The 16,703-nt window shown below is 35.7% G+C and overlaps 1 protein-coding gene across 6 annotated transcripts in view; it reads right to left on the reverse strand.

Moving 5' to 3' along the window:
- Positions 1 to 16,703, reverse strand: part of SDCCAG8 (SHH signaling and ciliogenesis regulator SDCCAG8) — a 260,026-nt gene that overhangs the window by 105,846 nt on the left and 137,477 nt on the right. For all 6 annotated transcript variants that reach the window (XM_058309409.2, XM_058309410.2, XM_058309412.2 and 3 more), the window contains one exon: positions 1,843 to 1,985. In XM_058309409.2, coding sequence (XP_058165392.1) covers positions 1,843 to 1,985 — 143 coding nt within the window. The remainder of the gene's footprint in view (positions 1 to 1,842; positions 1,986 to 16,703) is intronic.

A 16,703-nucleotide genomic window follows, 5' to 3' on the forward strand; every position in this document is an offset into this window, starting at 1 on the left:
ATTTTTTTAGAATTGGTGTAAATAAAGCTTAACAGAAAAAAAAGCTTTCTACACAACCAAGCAAAACCGTATTTCTTAAGAACAAAGGAATTAGTTACCACACGTCCATTTTCAGCAGTTCCTGCATTTTAATATGCTCTACTTGCAAGAAATTGATCTTGCCAGACAGTACAAATTGATACTGTACAGGAAAACTCTCTATGGGCTTTGACTTCAGGAATAAGCTCTCTGAATAAGGCAGAATGGCAAAGGGGCAAAAGCAGCCTGTTTATTGACAAGCTCAACCACGCAGACATTAAAAGCTGCCCCATTTTTGTAGTTTAGCAGTGCTTAGCACACAAATGGCTGGTTCTTAACAGAAGTCTGACAGAGGAAAAAAACATTAACATTCTCATGATGAAGCTAAATTCTGCAACTTCTACCAAATAACTGCAGGCTCTATGTCAACATTATATCCCCAGGTCTCAAACGACAATACTGTGAATATGCATTAAAAGAACAGGTATTATTCTGTAGAAGGAAGTCTTTTTTTCGCATAAAAGTGTTTCATTTATTGGGATTTTCTACAGATATCACACATATATAAATCATTTCTTTCTTTCTCTTTCTGTCTTTCCATCTTTCTGTCTTTCCTCTTTTTCTTTCACTGTTTAAAATGGAAGCTGGCACACCATTTGGAATATTATCATAACAAAATGCTTTTACCAAAGTTTGATTTTAACAGAAATAGAGGCATCTTAACACTAACCCAAAACTTTGGGAGGTTCACCAACCTCTAGAATATTTTTTTCTCCAAATGCAGGCTGTTCAAGTGGTGCTTTTCTCCATCTGTTATCGTACCGTGCTCGGAATTACATTGTCATATTTAATGTAAAAGGGATCAGTCCCCTTTTCTTAGTTTAAATTCAATGTATTACTATGATTGGAAGACCAGTATTCTTCTACTTTATGAACCAAACCAAAGAGCATAAGCTTATACATGTATTTAGACAAAGTTCTCTCCAAAAATTGAGAAACTCTGAAAAATGAACAAACCCAAAGTTTTGACCTGCAAACTGAAATATCATACTAATACTCAAAGTGAGAAGAAACCATTTACATGGTAACGTGAAACATCTACTATCCATTTTAAATTTTCTTCTGTGTGTATATATGGGTGTATATATGTGTATATGTAAATTCACTATTCTTGCTACCTGAAAAGTCTTAGGGTAATTGAGGGCTGTGCTGTATGTTTACTGAAGTTTAGGGCAATGAGGGTCACATCACAGTACCTCATGATGGAAACTATGTGATTTGAAACCATGATGGTATATGCACAATTCTAATAATGGTCTGAACATGAAGAGTACCAATCAGTTTTATTCCTAATCCTACACTGCCTTAGGATTCAGATTCCTTATTCTGCATCACTTCCATCACTCAATTTGCATCTTAGGATGTCTTTTACTTTGTCTCTTTCACCACTGGCAGTATCTGATTATTTTCCTAAATATGTTCATCAGATTTTTCAGTACCACATTTTTATTAGACATAGAATTAACAGAAGAGGTAGTGATGATGCTAGGAAAAACATGTCATTTAGCCTGTATTGATAGAGAACCACCTAAATATTTGAGCACTGCAGATGAAAGGTTTTGTAATGTATCAGTAATTCTCTGCCACACTTATCATTCACATGCCTGGGTGTTTTGCTTTCCACATCTCCACTTTTCTGAATATGCCTGAAAGCTGTGTATGAATTGAATGACTAAGACAAACTCTAACAACTCTTTGGAAGCCGGTGGCAAAAATGAGTGGGATGAAATTGGTGCTCTGGTGCGTAACGGGATTAGGGAGTACCTGGTGAGGTGCAGTTGGTGCTCGGAGTCGCCCAGCAGTTCTGTCAGTTTCAGGCACTCCTCTCTGGCTCGGGCTCCCTTCTGCTGCTCCTGTTCCAAATTCTGCTTGCTTTCACTCAGTTCTAATCGCAATTTTTCTATTTCCTTAGGTAGAGAGAAGGGGGGAGGAAACATTCATATCAAACACATGCACTTGAATTCAAAATTACTTCATTTTTATTTTTGCCATGAATTCTAATGTGATGAAAAATTATTAGAAAATTAAGGATAGCTTCCATTTTATGACAAAGGGAATTAACACATCCAAAAATGCACATTAGTGAGGTGTTTTTGGATCATAAGATGAAGTCTAATTTTAAAAATGAAATGATTAAATGAGAGTAGTCAGAATGGATTATCTACACTTTCATTTTAAGGCTTGTTCCCTTTAAAATTACATTAAAAATAATATTAACTTAAAACACTATTTTTAAAATTTGACATTTTTGTTTGTGAGATTATATAAGACATATGCAATAATTTATACCAAGTAATTGTGACTCTTTATTATGAAATATGTGTTTGTTTCATTTTTCAAAAAAAAAAATTAGAGGGTAAAAGAAATTAAAATTTTTTTAGAAAAATGTGAGATGTAAAAGAAGGCATCGTTATAATGCTCAGTATAAGTTGGAAAGAAATACTACATAAAAACCTTTAAGCATTCAGAGTATATGAGAGTCTGGGCTAAAATACGTTAAAATTTATAATCAAAAAAGGCAATAAAACACTCTAAGACTAAAAACATAAGTATGAACATCAAAAATATGTGAAAATTTATGATGGCCTATTATTTATTTTCAGGAGCAAATTATCCTCATCTTGCTGAAATAATTCAAAGCAAACAATTCCTTATATAGAACATAGTTTGAAATAATTTATATGTTGAAGTAGAACTATTATAGTTATACTAAAAACATTTATAAAAATAAGGAAAAGTAAGTGAAAAACATGAACTTTTAAAAAATATTTAAACTGCTAAGAAAAATAAGAATAGAGATAGTACAAAGCAGAAACATTTGAAAATTCAGCAGAAAGCAGGAAGCAACTTTAATAGACAAAAACGTAATCTTCTTTTGGTAAACAAAAGCCTGCCTAAGTAGAATGTTTTAAACTTAGTATTTAAGTACATTTTCAAATTCCCTTATATCATTACTCAATATTCTGAACAATTTCAACAGTATTTAGCTCATCAGGCAAGATTAAACAATTCCTAGATATATTTATCTTACATTCATAGCCACCATCAAAGTCATGTATTGCCAGCAATATAATAAACTGTGAAACCTTATTACAAGTTATCAAATATTTTAAAACTTATGAATATTTTTTATCTACAAGTATATCACTTTCATTCAAATTAGATTTTCTGTATCTTTCAGGAGATTGGAATACTAAATTAAACTGATTTATTTTCTTTAAAATATTTTAAATTATACTAACATATTTCTAATCTCTTAAATAAACATAATTAAAGAGATGAAAGGACATAATAAGAAAGTGTTAAGTTTTACTTGTCTAATATTTATGAAATTAACAAAAGCAAAGAAGCATAAAATTGGAATTTTTATGTTGACTTTAAAACTTCAGAAATTTATTCTTATTTTTTACACAGCACTATAAGCAAGGCACCATACTAAATATTGTTGATGGACTCACAGAGTTACCATCCCTGTACTCAGGAGTTAACAGTTCAGTTACAGACATGGGGCATATTTATATATACATAAAGACTACCAAAATACAATCATATGAAAAATACCAAATGAGTAGTAGAGAAAATACATGACTAGATTAGGTGTAAAACTGACATGGACAAGAAAAGAAAAGTGGTAAGAAGGTAAAGGGCACATAGACTCATGAAATGAGAGATTAAGACCACAGTATGAAATATTTTGAATTCTATACTAATAAAGCTATATTTTCTTATAAATAATAGGGACTCATATTACTAGTTTAAACAGGTATACAATATGAGAGAAGCTAAACTTTAAGAAACTGAATCAATGTGATCAATTTAAGGTGGCAGAGACTGGAAGAAGGGCGATGAATGAAAAGACATTTGCAATATTCTAGAGCTGATGAGTAGAGAAACTTAGAAATGTAAAGAGAACATAGTGCTTACATGGAAATAAAAGGAGAGGTATTGTGAGAAATCAAGGATGACTTCAGAGTTTCAATTAAGCGGATAAATTTATAGAAATAGAAAACATAAAATTCCTAAGTTTCTTAAAAAGAAAAGGTGCAACAATTTTCATAAGCACTGTTCAACAACATAAGAAACTTATATTTGTAATTAGGTTTTAAGTACAGATCAGCTGCTTTCTTATTCTCATATTTAAAAAATCAGCAAGAGGTTGAATAACAAATTGTAAGTCAGTCAAACACAGAGGTAAAGAACATGGGCCCCAGAGTGAACACAAATCAGAATTTCACACACAGCACTGGCACTTGCCAGCTTTGTGACCAAGGACAAGTCACTCTAACTCTCTCTATGATTCAGCTTCTTCAGTCTAAAATGGGAGCGGTGACTGTACCAACTTTCTAAGACTACTGGGAAGAGTAAATGAGATAATGAGCACTTCGCAGAGTACCTAGCATGTCATAAAAAATGAACAAAAGGCAGCTATTACCATTATTATTATTACTGATTTCTTTCTCTATGTATCTTTCAAGAAAATAAAAGTGATAAGTAGAAAAGGTGACCTGCCTAAGGATATGTGGCTATTGAGAACAGAAGAATTCTCAATTTAATCCAATAAAAATTCTCCCTACTCTGTAAAGCAACGATTTGGTGAAAACTAAATAAAACTTTACTGTAATTTCAAAATGCAAAAAAGCACAGAGGAATATGGACACATACTGTCCATTTCAGGCATCCATGCCATCAATAGAGCTTTTGGTGGAAATAAGCAAAATCAACCAGTGGATCAGCACTTACTCCCCGAGTCAAGGAAATCTGCCATGGCACCAGCTCCAACAGTTGGAAGAGAAATCTCTTGGCGGAAATGGCGTATTCCTACTAGTAGGACAATCCTTGCCTCACCCAACTAGGTCAGGGCTACTTCCTTGGCTGTATAGAGTGGTTCAGGGATGAAAGACCATCAAGAGTCATAGCCAATTGTGCACAACTCTCAGAGAACACTATTAACCTGCAATGGCTGCAAAGCAGTTTGCTTTGGCCACCTTTTGGCTAACCAGGCAAAGACAAGCCAAATAGCTTTACACTCTATCAAAAGAGTCACTTCAAGTCATGAAAGTAATCATCAGAACTAAAAACAGAAACTGCTAAAAGCAGTACCTCAGAATTGTACCTGGAACAGGTTATGATGGAAGGCAGACTGTTATTCTTTATCTGCACACTTCTAAACTATAGGGAGCTTCTTTCTTAATTCCAGACATGTGTAACTTAAAATTTTTATGATTGATTAGATTTTCTTATCAGAGTAATGGACCTAATTTAAATCAAACAGTACTCAGTTGCCTAAACAAAGAGCAGTTCTCTCACCAGTCTCCAAGCCTAACCCCAATGGAAAACATATTAACTCCTCTGATATTAATCTCTAAATTTCTGAAGAGCATACTTATATAGGCTATTTCTCAATTTTCCAGTATTAACCAAGACCTATTGAACTCATGTTAAAAAAGTTAAGAACTGTGGTCTCTTATACCACCCATCTAACATTCCTACTTCGTCTTTTCACACAGTTACATCACAATTTTGGTCAAATCATTAGTCAGTAATTAATTTACACTGAGACAAGCATTATCTTGCTTAAATTAATTTTCTTGTTTTTTTTAATGGAATTGTCTACTTTTTAAAATAGCTCACTTTTCTAGATGACTGACATTTTTCCAAATGTTCAGAGAGTTCTAGCAAATACCTATCAATATTTTTTCAAATAATCAAACATGTCAAATAAATTACCAGTTTATTATTTTTCACCTTGACATCCTTCTTGATGCCTTAGGTCTAGCCTGGTTGATTCTGTCTTGGGTCAAGCCTACACTGTGCTCCTGAGGGAGTTCCCAGTTTTCTGGGTCCCAAGTCAGCCTGTTTGAACAAAGAAATTTTCATGGCTACAATACAAGCAGAAATCATAAATGTGTTTATGTGGCCCAGCCTGGCTTTCTGTTCTGCTGATTGTCCAAAGCAAGAACATGCCTGGGTAGCTACTGCTCCTTCAGCCTGGACCACAGAACACACACCTGTGGAGCACAACCAAATTGACCCAGGGCCCAGAGAGCCCACAATCTGAAACAGCCACTTGGTCAAGGGCAGTCTAGGTCAGCCAAATCACAGCTGACCTGCAGGCTCACAAACATGAGCATAAATGTTTGCTATTGAAAGTCACCAACTTTTGTTCACTATAAAGTGACTGACAAAAACACTTCAAAGGAATAAGGGTTGTTGCACCTGTATATAACCTTAGAATGTTATTTGATCTTCACAACAACTATATGAAACACATAGGGCAGGTATTCCTGTTATATACATAAGATATTGAAAGTCAAAAACATTAAATGGTAGTCCAAAGAAGATCCAAGCCTGAAACCAGATCTTCTGACTTTGTTGCCCCCACCAAACCACACCAATTATTAGGCACAAGTTTTCAAACTTAGAAAAAATTTGACCAAGATTCACACTGAAATTTTGGTTCACATCAAGATCTAAAAACACACACATTCTCACATATACATATATAAATAAAACAAACTTTTCATGAAATGTTATCAATCTCTACTATGTATAATTTACTCTGATATTTTCTATTCCTTCTTATTCTATTCTAATCCTTCTTAAAAACAAAACAAAACCTGGTTTCAATCTACAAAACTGACTTCAGAACTCTGCAATTTGAAAAGCATGGTGTACTGATAATTAAATAAAAAGAATATTTTTCTGCATCAAATAAGTAGAATCAAATGAAGAGGTATATTAAGAGAAGCTCTACTATACATTTTTCCTGGTTTCCTAGCTAAGAAAAAATACATGGAAGAAATGAATGTATGCTAAAACCCATGAGAAAAAATTACATATAATCTTAAAGGATAACTTTACCTAGTAAGAAAAAGAAGCACACAAAAACTTTAGTAATCCAATGATGATTTAAAATCATTTCATAATCCTTGAAATAGGTTATTTGTATAAAAGAGAAAAGAGAATGGAGAGAAAAGAAAATACCAGAGAACAGTAAAAATACTGGAATGCAAAGACCTTGCAGAGTGAGAGGGAAGAACTTGGCAATTTTGAAGCTGACAGAAGTTGACAACATGAATCTATTACTCAATCTATTATTCAGAAAACCATGGAAGAATTCATAAAATGTAATTTGAAAATTAAGGTGATAGATAATAAGGAGAAATTGAAATATAACAACATATGACTTGAGAGAGAAATAATTTCTGTCAAGTTCTGTGTGGAAATTTGGTATTGACCAGTTGACACTTACTTTTACCAACTTGTACATGGTTAAGAATGATTTTGCCTAATCAGTAATAAGTTTTTGTCTAGAGCTACACTAGCTATCTGAGACTATTGAAATTTATTAAAATAAAAAACCAGTTTCCAAGTTGCAGTAACCACATTTTAAATGCTCAAGAAGGCACACGTGGCTAGTGGCTACCACATTAAACTGCACAGGTATAAAATATTTTCATCACAGAAATTTCTACTGGATAGCAATGATCTAGAATATAGAAAAATTATTTCTAATTGACACTCTTCAAAATATAGTCAGACTGTGTAAATAAAAAATATTAGCAAATAAGTCATTCTAGAAATAGCCAAAATGGTTGTCTTCTTTGTTGCAGTAGATGTCAAAGGTTGTTGATTCCATTCTAGAAGTTCTGTTCATGGTTACCATTGTTGAGGGCACATGGCACTCATTTGATAAATTTTCATTGTGGGCCTAATAGTAGCACTGATACTATCTATCATTTTTGAGTGTTTACCATGTTCCAGGCACTGCCTCAACTCTTTGTTGTTTTTTTGTTTGTTTTTTAAGGTGGTACTGGAGATTGAACGCAGGACCTCATACATGGGAAGCAGGTGCTCAACTATTAAGCTACATCTGCTCCCCAATGGGAGCTGGTTTTTTGTTGTTTGTTTTGTTTTTAGGCAGCTGGGGATTGAACCTGGGGCTCGTACATGGGAAGGAGGAGCTCAACTACTTGAGCTATATCCACTTCTCATATTTGTATTTTTAAAATTTCATTTTATGTTCATGACAACCTTGTAAGAATTTATTAGTCTCTTGTTCCTGTTTTACAAATGAGAAAGCTGAAGCTTATAGATGTTAAATAAATTACAAAAGATTATACAGTTAGAAATTGGCAGAGCTGGGATTCAGAACCAGGTTAGTCTGATTCCAAATCCCACCATAATCTTTCCACTATCCCATTCTGTCTTCCTAAACCTACTTTCTGGATATAACAGCAGGTAAAAAGGAAAAGACCCAGTCTACTTCAGTCTACTTACTTACACCTGTAGGCCTACCATTTGGCATGGGTAGTAGAGAAAATTAACACAGAGACGTTGGAAGAAGATGCGCCTCAGAATAGCCCTGATCAAATGTCATGCCTTCAAATGTAAAGATCATCACTGGCACAGACCTGGTCCAGGGCTCACTGTGAAGGAGTATTTCTCCATGAACCATCGGGATAGCAACTTGGAGAGGCTCTGAAGTTTGAATTTGCTTAGCCTCTGGTTAGTGTACATCTTTTGCAACATGATAACAACCAGTAAAAGAACCAACATGGGACTTGACGTTTTAGCCTTTCCAATAAAAGACAACTTTTTTTTGGTGAAACTTGGCAGTTTTCCACTAGCTTCTAATGGTGCTATTCAATCAATCCTTACTCCAAGGAAGTATTTTTAAATTTAATTTCTTTAAGTTTTTTCACTGCATAACGTTAAGCTTGAGAACACCAATTGATCCCTTAAGTTCAGAAGCACTTCCACAGAGGTAGAGCAGTTCTCAGCCAAAACAAGTATTCAAAACAGGTGAGATGGGACTATGCAGAAAGAAGCACCTTTCTAAAAGTATGTATCCAAGGGAAAAAAGAACTTAAGACATCTGATATAAAGCTGATGCTGTTACACTGTGACAATACCATAGTCTTTATGGTTAAATCATGCTTACACTACTGTTACGCAGAAGATTTAAGGGCAAAAAATAAGAATCATTACAGCTCTATGGTCAGCTTATAAAAAATAAGCTCAAGTGACAGCACTGCTTTTTTTTTTGGACTGGTTTAGTAAATGCTTTATGTTTTCCTGAAGTGGAGAACGTGCTTACTTTATACTATTTTAAGGTCAATTTCTGCTCATCATAGACAACACGCCAGGCCATTCATAAAGTCTGCATTTTTTTCTTTAAAATACTGAGGTGCCTTTTGTCCCTAATGCTTTTATAATCCTTCAGTGTTTTAAAAAGGGTAAAATATTAACAGTACTCAAAGCATCGTATGCTGACATGCTCTCATTGTAAACACCATAGATAAAGAGTCTGACTTTTTAAAGATGTTAGGAGTATAGCATTGTTGGTAATATGAAGGAATATTAAGATAACTCTAGATAAGGTAAATGTTGGGGGGAAAAAAAGAGGTGATAAATTTTTCAAATGATGCATGGCAAAATAGTGGTTAAGGTACTGTGACTGAAATGGGCAAAGATGACCCAAAATTGTGGGCAAAAAGTGGCAAAGAAATTAAAGAAGACAACATTGAGATAAATGAGAGATTCTTAATTTTAATGAAAGAGTCAAATATACAAATCTGTTCATTGTCCTCCTATCATCTATCAATGGTTTAGAGTTTTAAGACTGTCTGAGACTAAATTTTGTACTGGTTAAATATCAGAAAATGAATCAAAAGTTACACTATTGAGACAGATATGGGTCAAGTGGTTGAGTGCCTGCTTCCCACATAGGAGGTTCCAGGTTTGGTGCCTGGTGCCTCCCAGAAAAACAAAAACCAATGACAAGCAAACAAACGACAAAAAAACAACTCAGGGAAACCAATGTGGCCCAGTGGGTAAGTGGGGCTCTCCATATACAAGGTTCAATCCCCAGCCCTCTCAAAGAAAATTTGTTGAACATCTCCTATATGTGAAGTACACTGCAAGATCTTGAGGATACAGAAATAAATAAGAGCACTCAGAGGTGCACTATTAAAAGACAGCCACAAACCATGACGTTAAGAAAGAACCTACCACTTCACAACCACTGCCTGCCCAAGCTGCAGCCTTCATTCTCCTCTTGGCCCTGTTTCTGCTCTAGAGTTCCATCCCAATAGCCCTAAGTAGACATAATCTCACATTTCCCTCCTTATGTGCTACATTTTATCCTTGTCTTCATTCATCACAGTCACAGTCTCAGACAGTTCATCTTTAATGTTACTGCAATAAGGCTACATGGTGGAGTTGCAACATTTAACAACAAGAGAGAAACTGCAGAAGTTAGGGTGACTTTGCTCATCATTCAACTCAGTGAGTGAATGCCTTGAAAATGAAGAATAAGACATGAATCTACTGAGCTCTTGAGCAGTCACAGGACACACGTGCTTCCCATGATATGAGCATCTCACCATACACTAAGTATAATTTCAGCTAAGAAATCGATATTATTTTCATTCAAAAGGGCCCCTAAACATAAGCTGATTTATTTATCTGGTCCCGGTCTGAATAAACAGCAATTCGTGCCAACAATGGAAATAAAATGTTAGTAGCTGAATTTTTTTAGAAATGGCATGACTATCTTCAATATGGCAAGAATATAAGGGCTCAACCACTTATAAAATCAACACATACAAATCTGTGTAACATGTAAATTATGAGTGATTTGTGAGATTTTCAGGAGTAATTTATTCCATATGGAATATTCACCTTTCAAGCTGAATTTAGAACGTAATCCCTTCCTGATGAGTCACTCCACTATAATAAATATACTGAGTTTATTTTGTAGCAGAATTTCAATAGTTTCACAAGTAATTTTAGTTCTATATATTTATAAGCATTTTAAAGATTGGAGGGGTCAGTTATACATTGCCACATTTAACAGAAGGACTACTGCTCATTAGCATTTTTGAAGGACTTGGTATTTGTCCCCACAAATGTCAAGGGTCTACTGAAACTTCAAAGACTTGAAAATAACTTTCTAACACCCTAACACCCTCCCCACTCTATCTACCCTCCACCTGACTAATGGAGGATCTATTTTTATGTATCTTTAAATAAAAACTTCCTTTGAACGGTTGTCCAGTCACTCACAAATGCACCTGTGGACTCTCAAATAAGAGTCTACATTTTGTTCACAGCTACATCATAAGAGTTATGTTAAGAAAGTTAATAAACTCTACATTTTGCATCTTTGGCAGTCATGTCTTTTACCAAGCTAGTAATCCTATGGCACGTATTCTCTCACATAAAATGCTATAATGGAACACTGACTATGACAGTCTTACAATGACATTTGTGGAGAGACTATAACTAAAAGGACTAATGCTGGTCTATAATCCCATGCTCTGTGTACATATAAAGGGGTTCCTTAATATGCTATAATAGGGAAGGAGATGTGGCTCAAGTGATTGGACTCCCATCTACCAGATGGGAGGTCCAGGGTTCAATTCCCAGAGCCTCTGGTGAAGGCAAGCTGGCCAGCATGGTGAGCTGGTCCCAGTGGAGAGCTGGCCACTGCAGGAGTGCGGGCCCAAGCAGAGAGCTCGTGCAGCAAGAAGATGCAACAAAAAAAAGACACAGAGGAGAGACAATAAGAAACACGGTAAACCAGGAAGCTGAGGTAGTAAAAGAGATTGAGCACCTCTCTCCCACTCTGGAAGGTCCCAGGATCAGTTCCCAGTGCTACCAAAAGAGAAGACAAGCAGACACAGAAGAACATAAAATGAATGAACACAGAGGAGCACAGAGCGAGAGGAGGGGGGCTAAAGAAATAAATAAACCTTAAAAAAAAAAATGCTATAACAGCCACATGTTAAAACTTTTGAAAATAGCTTCCCCAAAGGTAACAATTTGTTTTTTTTTTTATTTTCTAGAAGGAAATTTGTATCAGCAATGTGCTTGACATTCCAACTTAATAAAAGGAAACTATTTTCCATTTTAAAAGCTAAAGTTTTAAAAATTTCAAAAACTTAATAAAATTAACTATGTATCTATATTATACTTTGTATTATATATGCATGCATATACTAAATATATATAATATATTCAAATTTATTTCTAATGCTACTCAGAGCTATAAAACAGTTCTGGGGACATTGGTAAAAAAAGAGCCAAGAAGAAAATGAGACTCCTTCCATTCTTCCTATAATTCTCTGGTGGCAAGGTAAGGGGGTGGTTTCTGAAGTTAAGAGTCACCAGTGCAGAGGAGTCTTTGACCTGTATTTGCTGACAAATCAATCCATATTATTTTAATAGTATATTAATAGTGTCTTCTTTTCTTTAATTATAAAAGTTGTGTGTGCAATCCTGCATACCACACAGGACCATATTTTTTTTTTAAGATTTTTTATTTAATACCTCAATTTATTTTTTACTTTGTTTTTCTAAATTATTATGCATTTTATTTCTAATCTTTAAACCTACCATTACTATTTCATTTTCCTATTTATTGTATTTGGCAATATATTAGGCTACATTTTTTAGGAAGTTTTGGATCACAGAAGGGTTCAGCTATGCAGGGGAGGAGCACTGGTGTGGGGTGACATTGATGGGGGAGGCATGGGTGGGAGGGAGTTCTCCAGGGCATGCATATAGGGTATATAGATATGTTCAGATGTTCATTGGGTTGACATAGTGGGTAGAGTTTTACATGACAACTGAAGGAGTGCTGAGTTCCCATTCTGGGAAACTCTGTCACATTCCCCAATGGAACAGCAATAGTCCCCTAAAGGCAAGGGCAAAGACCAGTGAAGAAGGATGGTTCAGTGATGGGCCCTTGATACTGAAGACTATGCTTGTGAGCCTGTGTGCTTGAAATTTCAAGTAGGCCTAGAGCTGCAGGGTGCCTAAGAATTACCTCTTGAGAGCCTCCATGTTGCTCAAATGTGGCCACTCTCTAGAGAAGCCAAATTTAGCATGTAAATGCATTACCTTCCCCCCAGTGTGGGACATGACTCCCAGGGATGACCCTCCATGGTGCTGAGGGATTACTACCAAGCACCACCTGGTGATGCAACTAGAAAAAGACCTTGAATAAAAGGGGGAAATAGGAAAGGCAAATGAGTTTATATGGCTAAGAGACTTCAAAATGAATCAGGTCAGCAGAGGGGTCGCGCTTATGCACGACTCAGTAGGATCTCAGACGCAGCCAAAGTAGATACAACCCCAGGTAGTGGTGCTCCTGAGGGCTATGGAGACACCTAGGTCCTAAAGTGATGGCAGATGGCTGTGGCATTCAGTGCCTTGCCAGTGGACCCTACTTTGGAATTTGTGCCCCTGAATATGATGTAGATGGACTCAGATGTGACTTCTCTATACACATCTCTTCTGTCACTTTTACTGAACCTGTGGTTGGTGCTGGGCTTGGTGTATGCTCAGGAGACTTGAATCTCTGGACAGCCCATGTGCCAGCTGGGTCCCGAACCTCAGCAAAGTTGCAACACCTACTCTCCAGTTTGTTTAACTTACCCAGGTTAGCCAACAAGGAGGTGAGGATGGTCAACCACTACACCAAGGAACCAAGAGAGTCTACAACTGCTAGTAGTAGAATCCCATCCATTAGCCATGTGGGATCTAAGTCCCCTCTCAATTTTGAGGTGGAATGGGCATTCCCATCCCAGGTTCTTCAGGACAGAGGAATAAAATATGGATTAGAGTAGACTTGCTGGTACACTACTATAGAATTATTGTGACTCTAGCAATGGAAGAAATTATATCATTGAAGTGGAGACAGTGGCCATGGGAGTTGCTGAAGGCAGGGAGAGGGAAACAGAGATGTAATATTGGGGCATTTTCAGGACTTGGAGTTATCCTGAATGATATTGCAGAGACAGATGTAGGACATTATAGATCCTGCCATAACCCACTGAATGGATTGGGAGAGAGTGTAAACTACAATGTAAACTATAATCCATGCTGTATAGCAGTCCTCCAAAATGTATTCATCAAATGCTATGAATGTACCACACTAATGAAAGAAGTTGTTGATGTGGAAGGAGTGGGAGAGTGTGGGGAGTGGGGTATATGGGAATCTCATATTTTTTTTATCCCCCCCCCCCCCTTGTGGCTTTTTTGCACACTGTCTGCTGTGTCCATTCACTGTGCGTTCTTTCTCTGTCTGTATTTATTTTATTTCCCCTCCCCCCTTGCAGCTTGCTCTCTGTCTGCTCTGTGTCCATTTGCTGCACATTCTTCTGTGTTTTTGCTTGTCTCTCTTTTTTGTTGCATCACCTTGCTGAGTCGGCTCTCCATGGCACTTGCAGGCCAGATGGCGCTCCATAACGTGCAGGCGAGCCTGCCTTCACAAGGAGGCCCCAGGACACGAACCCAGGGCTTCCCATATGGTAGACAGGAGCCCAACTGATTGAGCCACAGCCGCTTCCCTTATATTTTTTAATGTAACATGTTATGTGATCTGTGTATCTTTTTTAAAAAGAAAATTAAAAAATGGAAAAAAATTTTTTAAATTTATTCTCTGCCCCCTCCTTGCCACTCATGCTTGCCGTCTGCTGTGTCCATTTGCTGCACATTCTTCTGTGTCTGCTTGTCTTATCTTCTTGCCTTCTCTTTAGGAGGCACCAGAAACCGACTCCAGGATCCAACATGGGAGAGAGGCACTCGATTACTTGAGCCACCTCATCTCCCTGGTTTATTGTGTCTCTCATTGTCTTTCCTCTGTGTCTATTTTTCGCTGCGTCATTTTGTTGCATCAGCTCACAGTGTGGGCCAGCTCGCCTTTACCAGAGACTCCAGGAACCAAATCTGGGACTCCCTTACCGTAGACGGGAGCCCAGTCACTTCAGCCACATCTGCTTCCCTTGGACCATATCTTTTTTAATGGCAAATGGAAATTTTGCTTCATTTAAAAAAAACAAACACAAAAAACCTAACTCTGACCCAATATTTTTGGAGGCATTTCAAAAGTCCTTTCCTTGCTACAATAATTGCACTGAAAAGAAAAATGAATTTGGAATTGTTTCTCTCAAACTCCACTGTTGTAAGAAACAGGAAAATCCCTTTTGAAAATCCCATATGAAAAGAGTGGTCTTTTCAAAGTCCAAGAAATTATTCCAGTGTGTTTTTCTCTCTTATTAAAAGAGGAATAATCTAATAAGTACAAAAACTGGGAGACAAAATAATTACTAAGGAAAAATGTCTATAAATATTTACCCCAAATTCAGGGAAACATAGCACTGCACAATAAAGGGAATGTTGATTGTGGCTGATGTTTATCACCATTTGAAAATCATTTTACTACCAATCGAGTAAACAGTCCAAAGCCAAAAATATTTTTTTAATAAAAATGTTTCAACTTGGGAAGTCAACATGTTAGTTTCTTCCCTTAAACAACTCCTTGCCTAGTCCTCCAGTCAATACAATAAATATTTTTAGTACCGACTGTTTGCCAGACATGTACACACATACACTTTAAATAGCCAATCCTTCCCATTCCTCTCCTACTAAACTCACTCTGTCTTTCATAGCTATTATAAAGTATTAAACTTCTTCCCTATCATTTGATTAAAAAGCAAACCCAATGATACATCTAATTCTTCATGTCATTTCCCCCTCAAACTTACAAACATCTGGTCTACAGGAAATAAGAGAAAATAAAAATTGAGGGACACTAACATAATAAATTTAGAGCAGAAATTGTCTTATGGACATTAATATTAAAGCTCCAGGAATCCTGTTAAATGAAATCTAACTATCATTTTATCTCTTGTATTTCTATATTTTGGGATAATCTTGTTCATTTTATCTTTGTACATTAAAGCTATTAATATTTTCTAACAGGATGATTCCATTTTGAAAATTGATCAAAGTATTAGATTAAAATAAGTTTGGTCATATTGCCCAGTACTAATTATAGTGTTGCTGCTGCTGAAATCAGAAGACTGCAACATTCCTGATGTGTAGAAATATGACTACAAGCCACACAAAGATGATTTTGATAAACAAGAGAAGGAAAATAATTTTTACAGTAAGATAAAGAGGCTTTCATTATCTATAAAAAATAAAATGAAAGTAAATGAACTCGAAATACTACTATTTCAAGTTATATCTCATTTTGCCACAGGAAAACTTAATAAGCAAATGTAAATATGTGAATTGTATCATCTATTTCAAGTTTAGAAAACATCTTTTTCATTATTAAATATATTTATAATGCTTTCAGATTCTCATGAGATTAAAAATATTTAAAAGAGATGAGAACACCATTTATTATCTTAAATTAAACAAATAGTAGTGAACTTAAAAAGTATGTTCAAAATTAAAACTATTATCTTCAAGGAATAGCAGTACAGAGTCATTGCAATATGATATTTCAACAATTCCCTATAGTTTTCTTATGCTTCAAATGTAATATTCTATGAAACAAACTTATAGCTATAGGAATAACAATAGGATATTCACGTATGCTTTTCAAAACCAAGTTTTTTGGATTAGATAAATTCTGAAACTACAAAATCACAATTTCCAAAAAAAGCTAGATATATACTGTTTCTGTTACTATTCAAACAGTAAACATAGTTCAGTTATTATATCATCAAGGAAATTTTGTAAAAAGAAATGAGGCCCATTTATTCTTAACCAGAAAAACAGGCAATTACGGAAACATTATCTTTGCTTTTAGGTAATGTACA

This window comes from Dasypus novemcinctus, chromosome 13 (assembly GCF_030445035.2).
Source record: "Dasypus novemcinctus isolate mDasNov1 chromosome 13, mDasNov1.1.hap2, whole genome shotgun sequence".
Taxonomy (NCBI): Eukaryota; Metazoa; Chordata; class Mammalia; order Cingulata; family Dasypodidae; genus Dasypus; species Dasypus novemcinctus.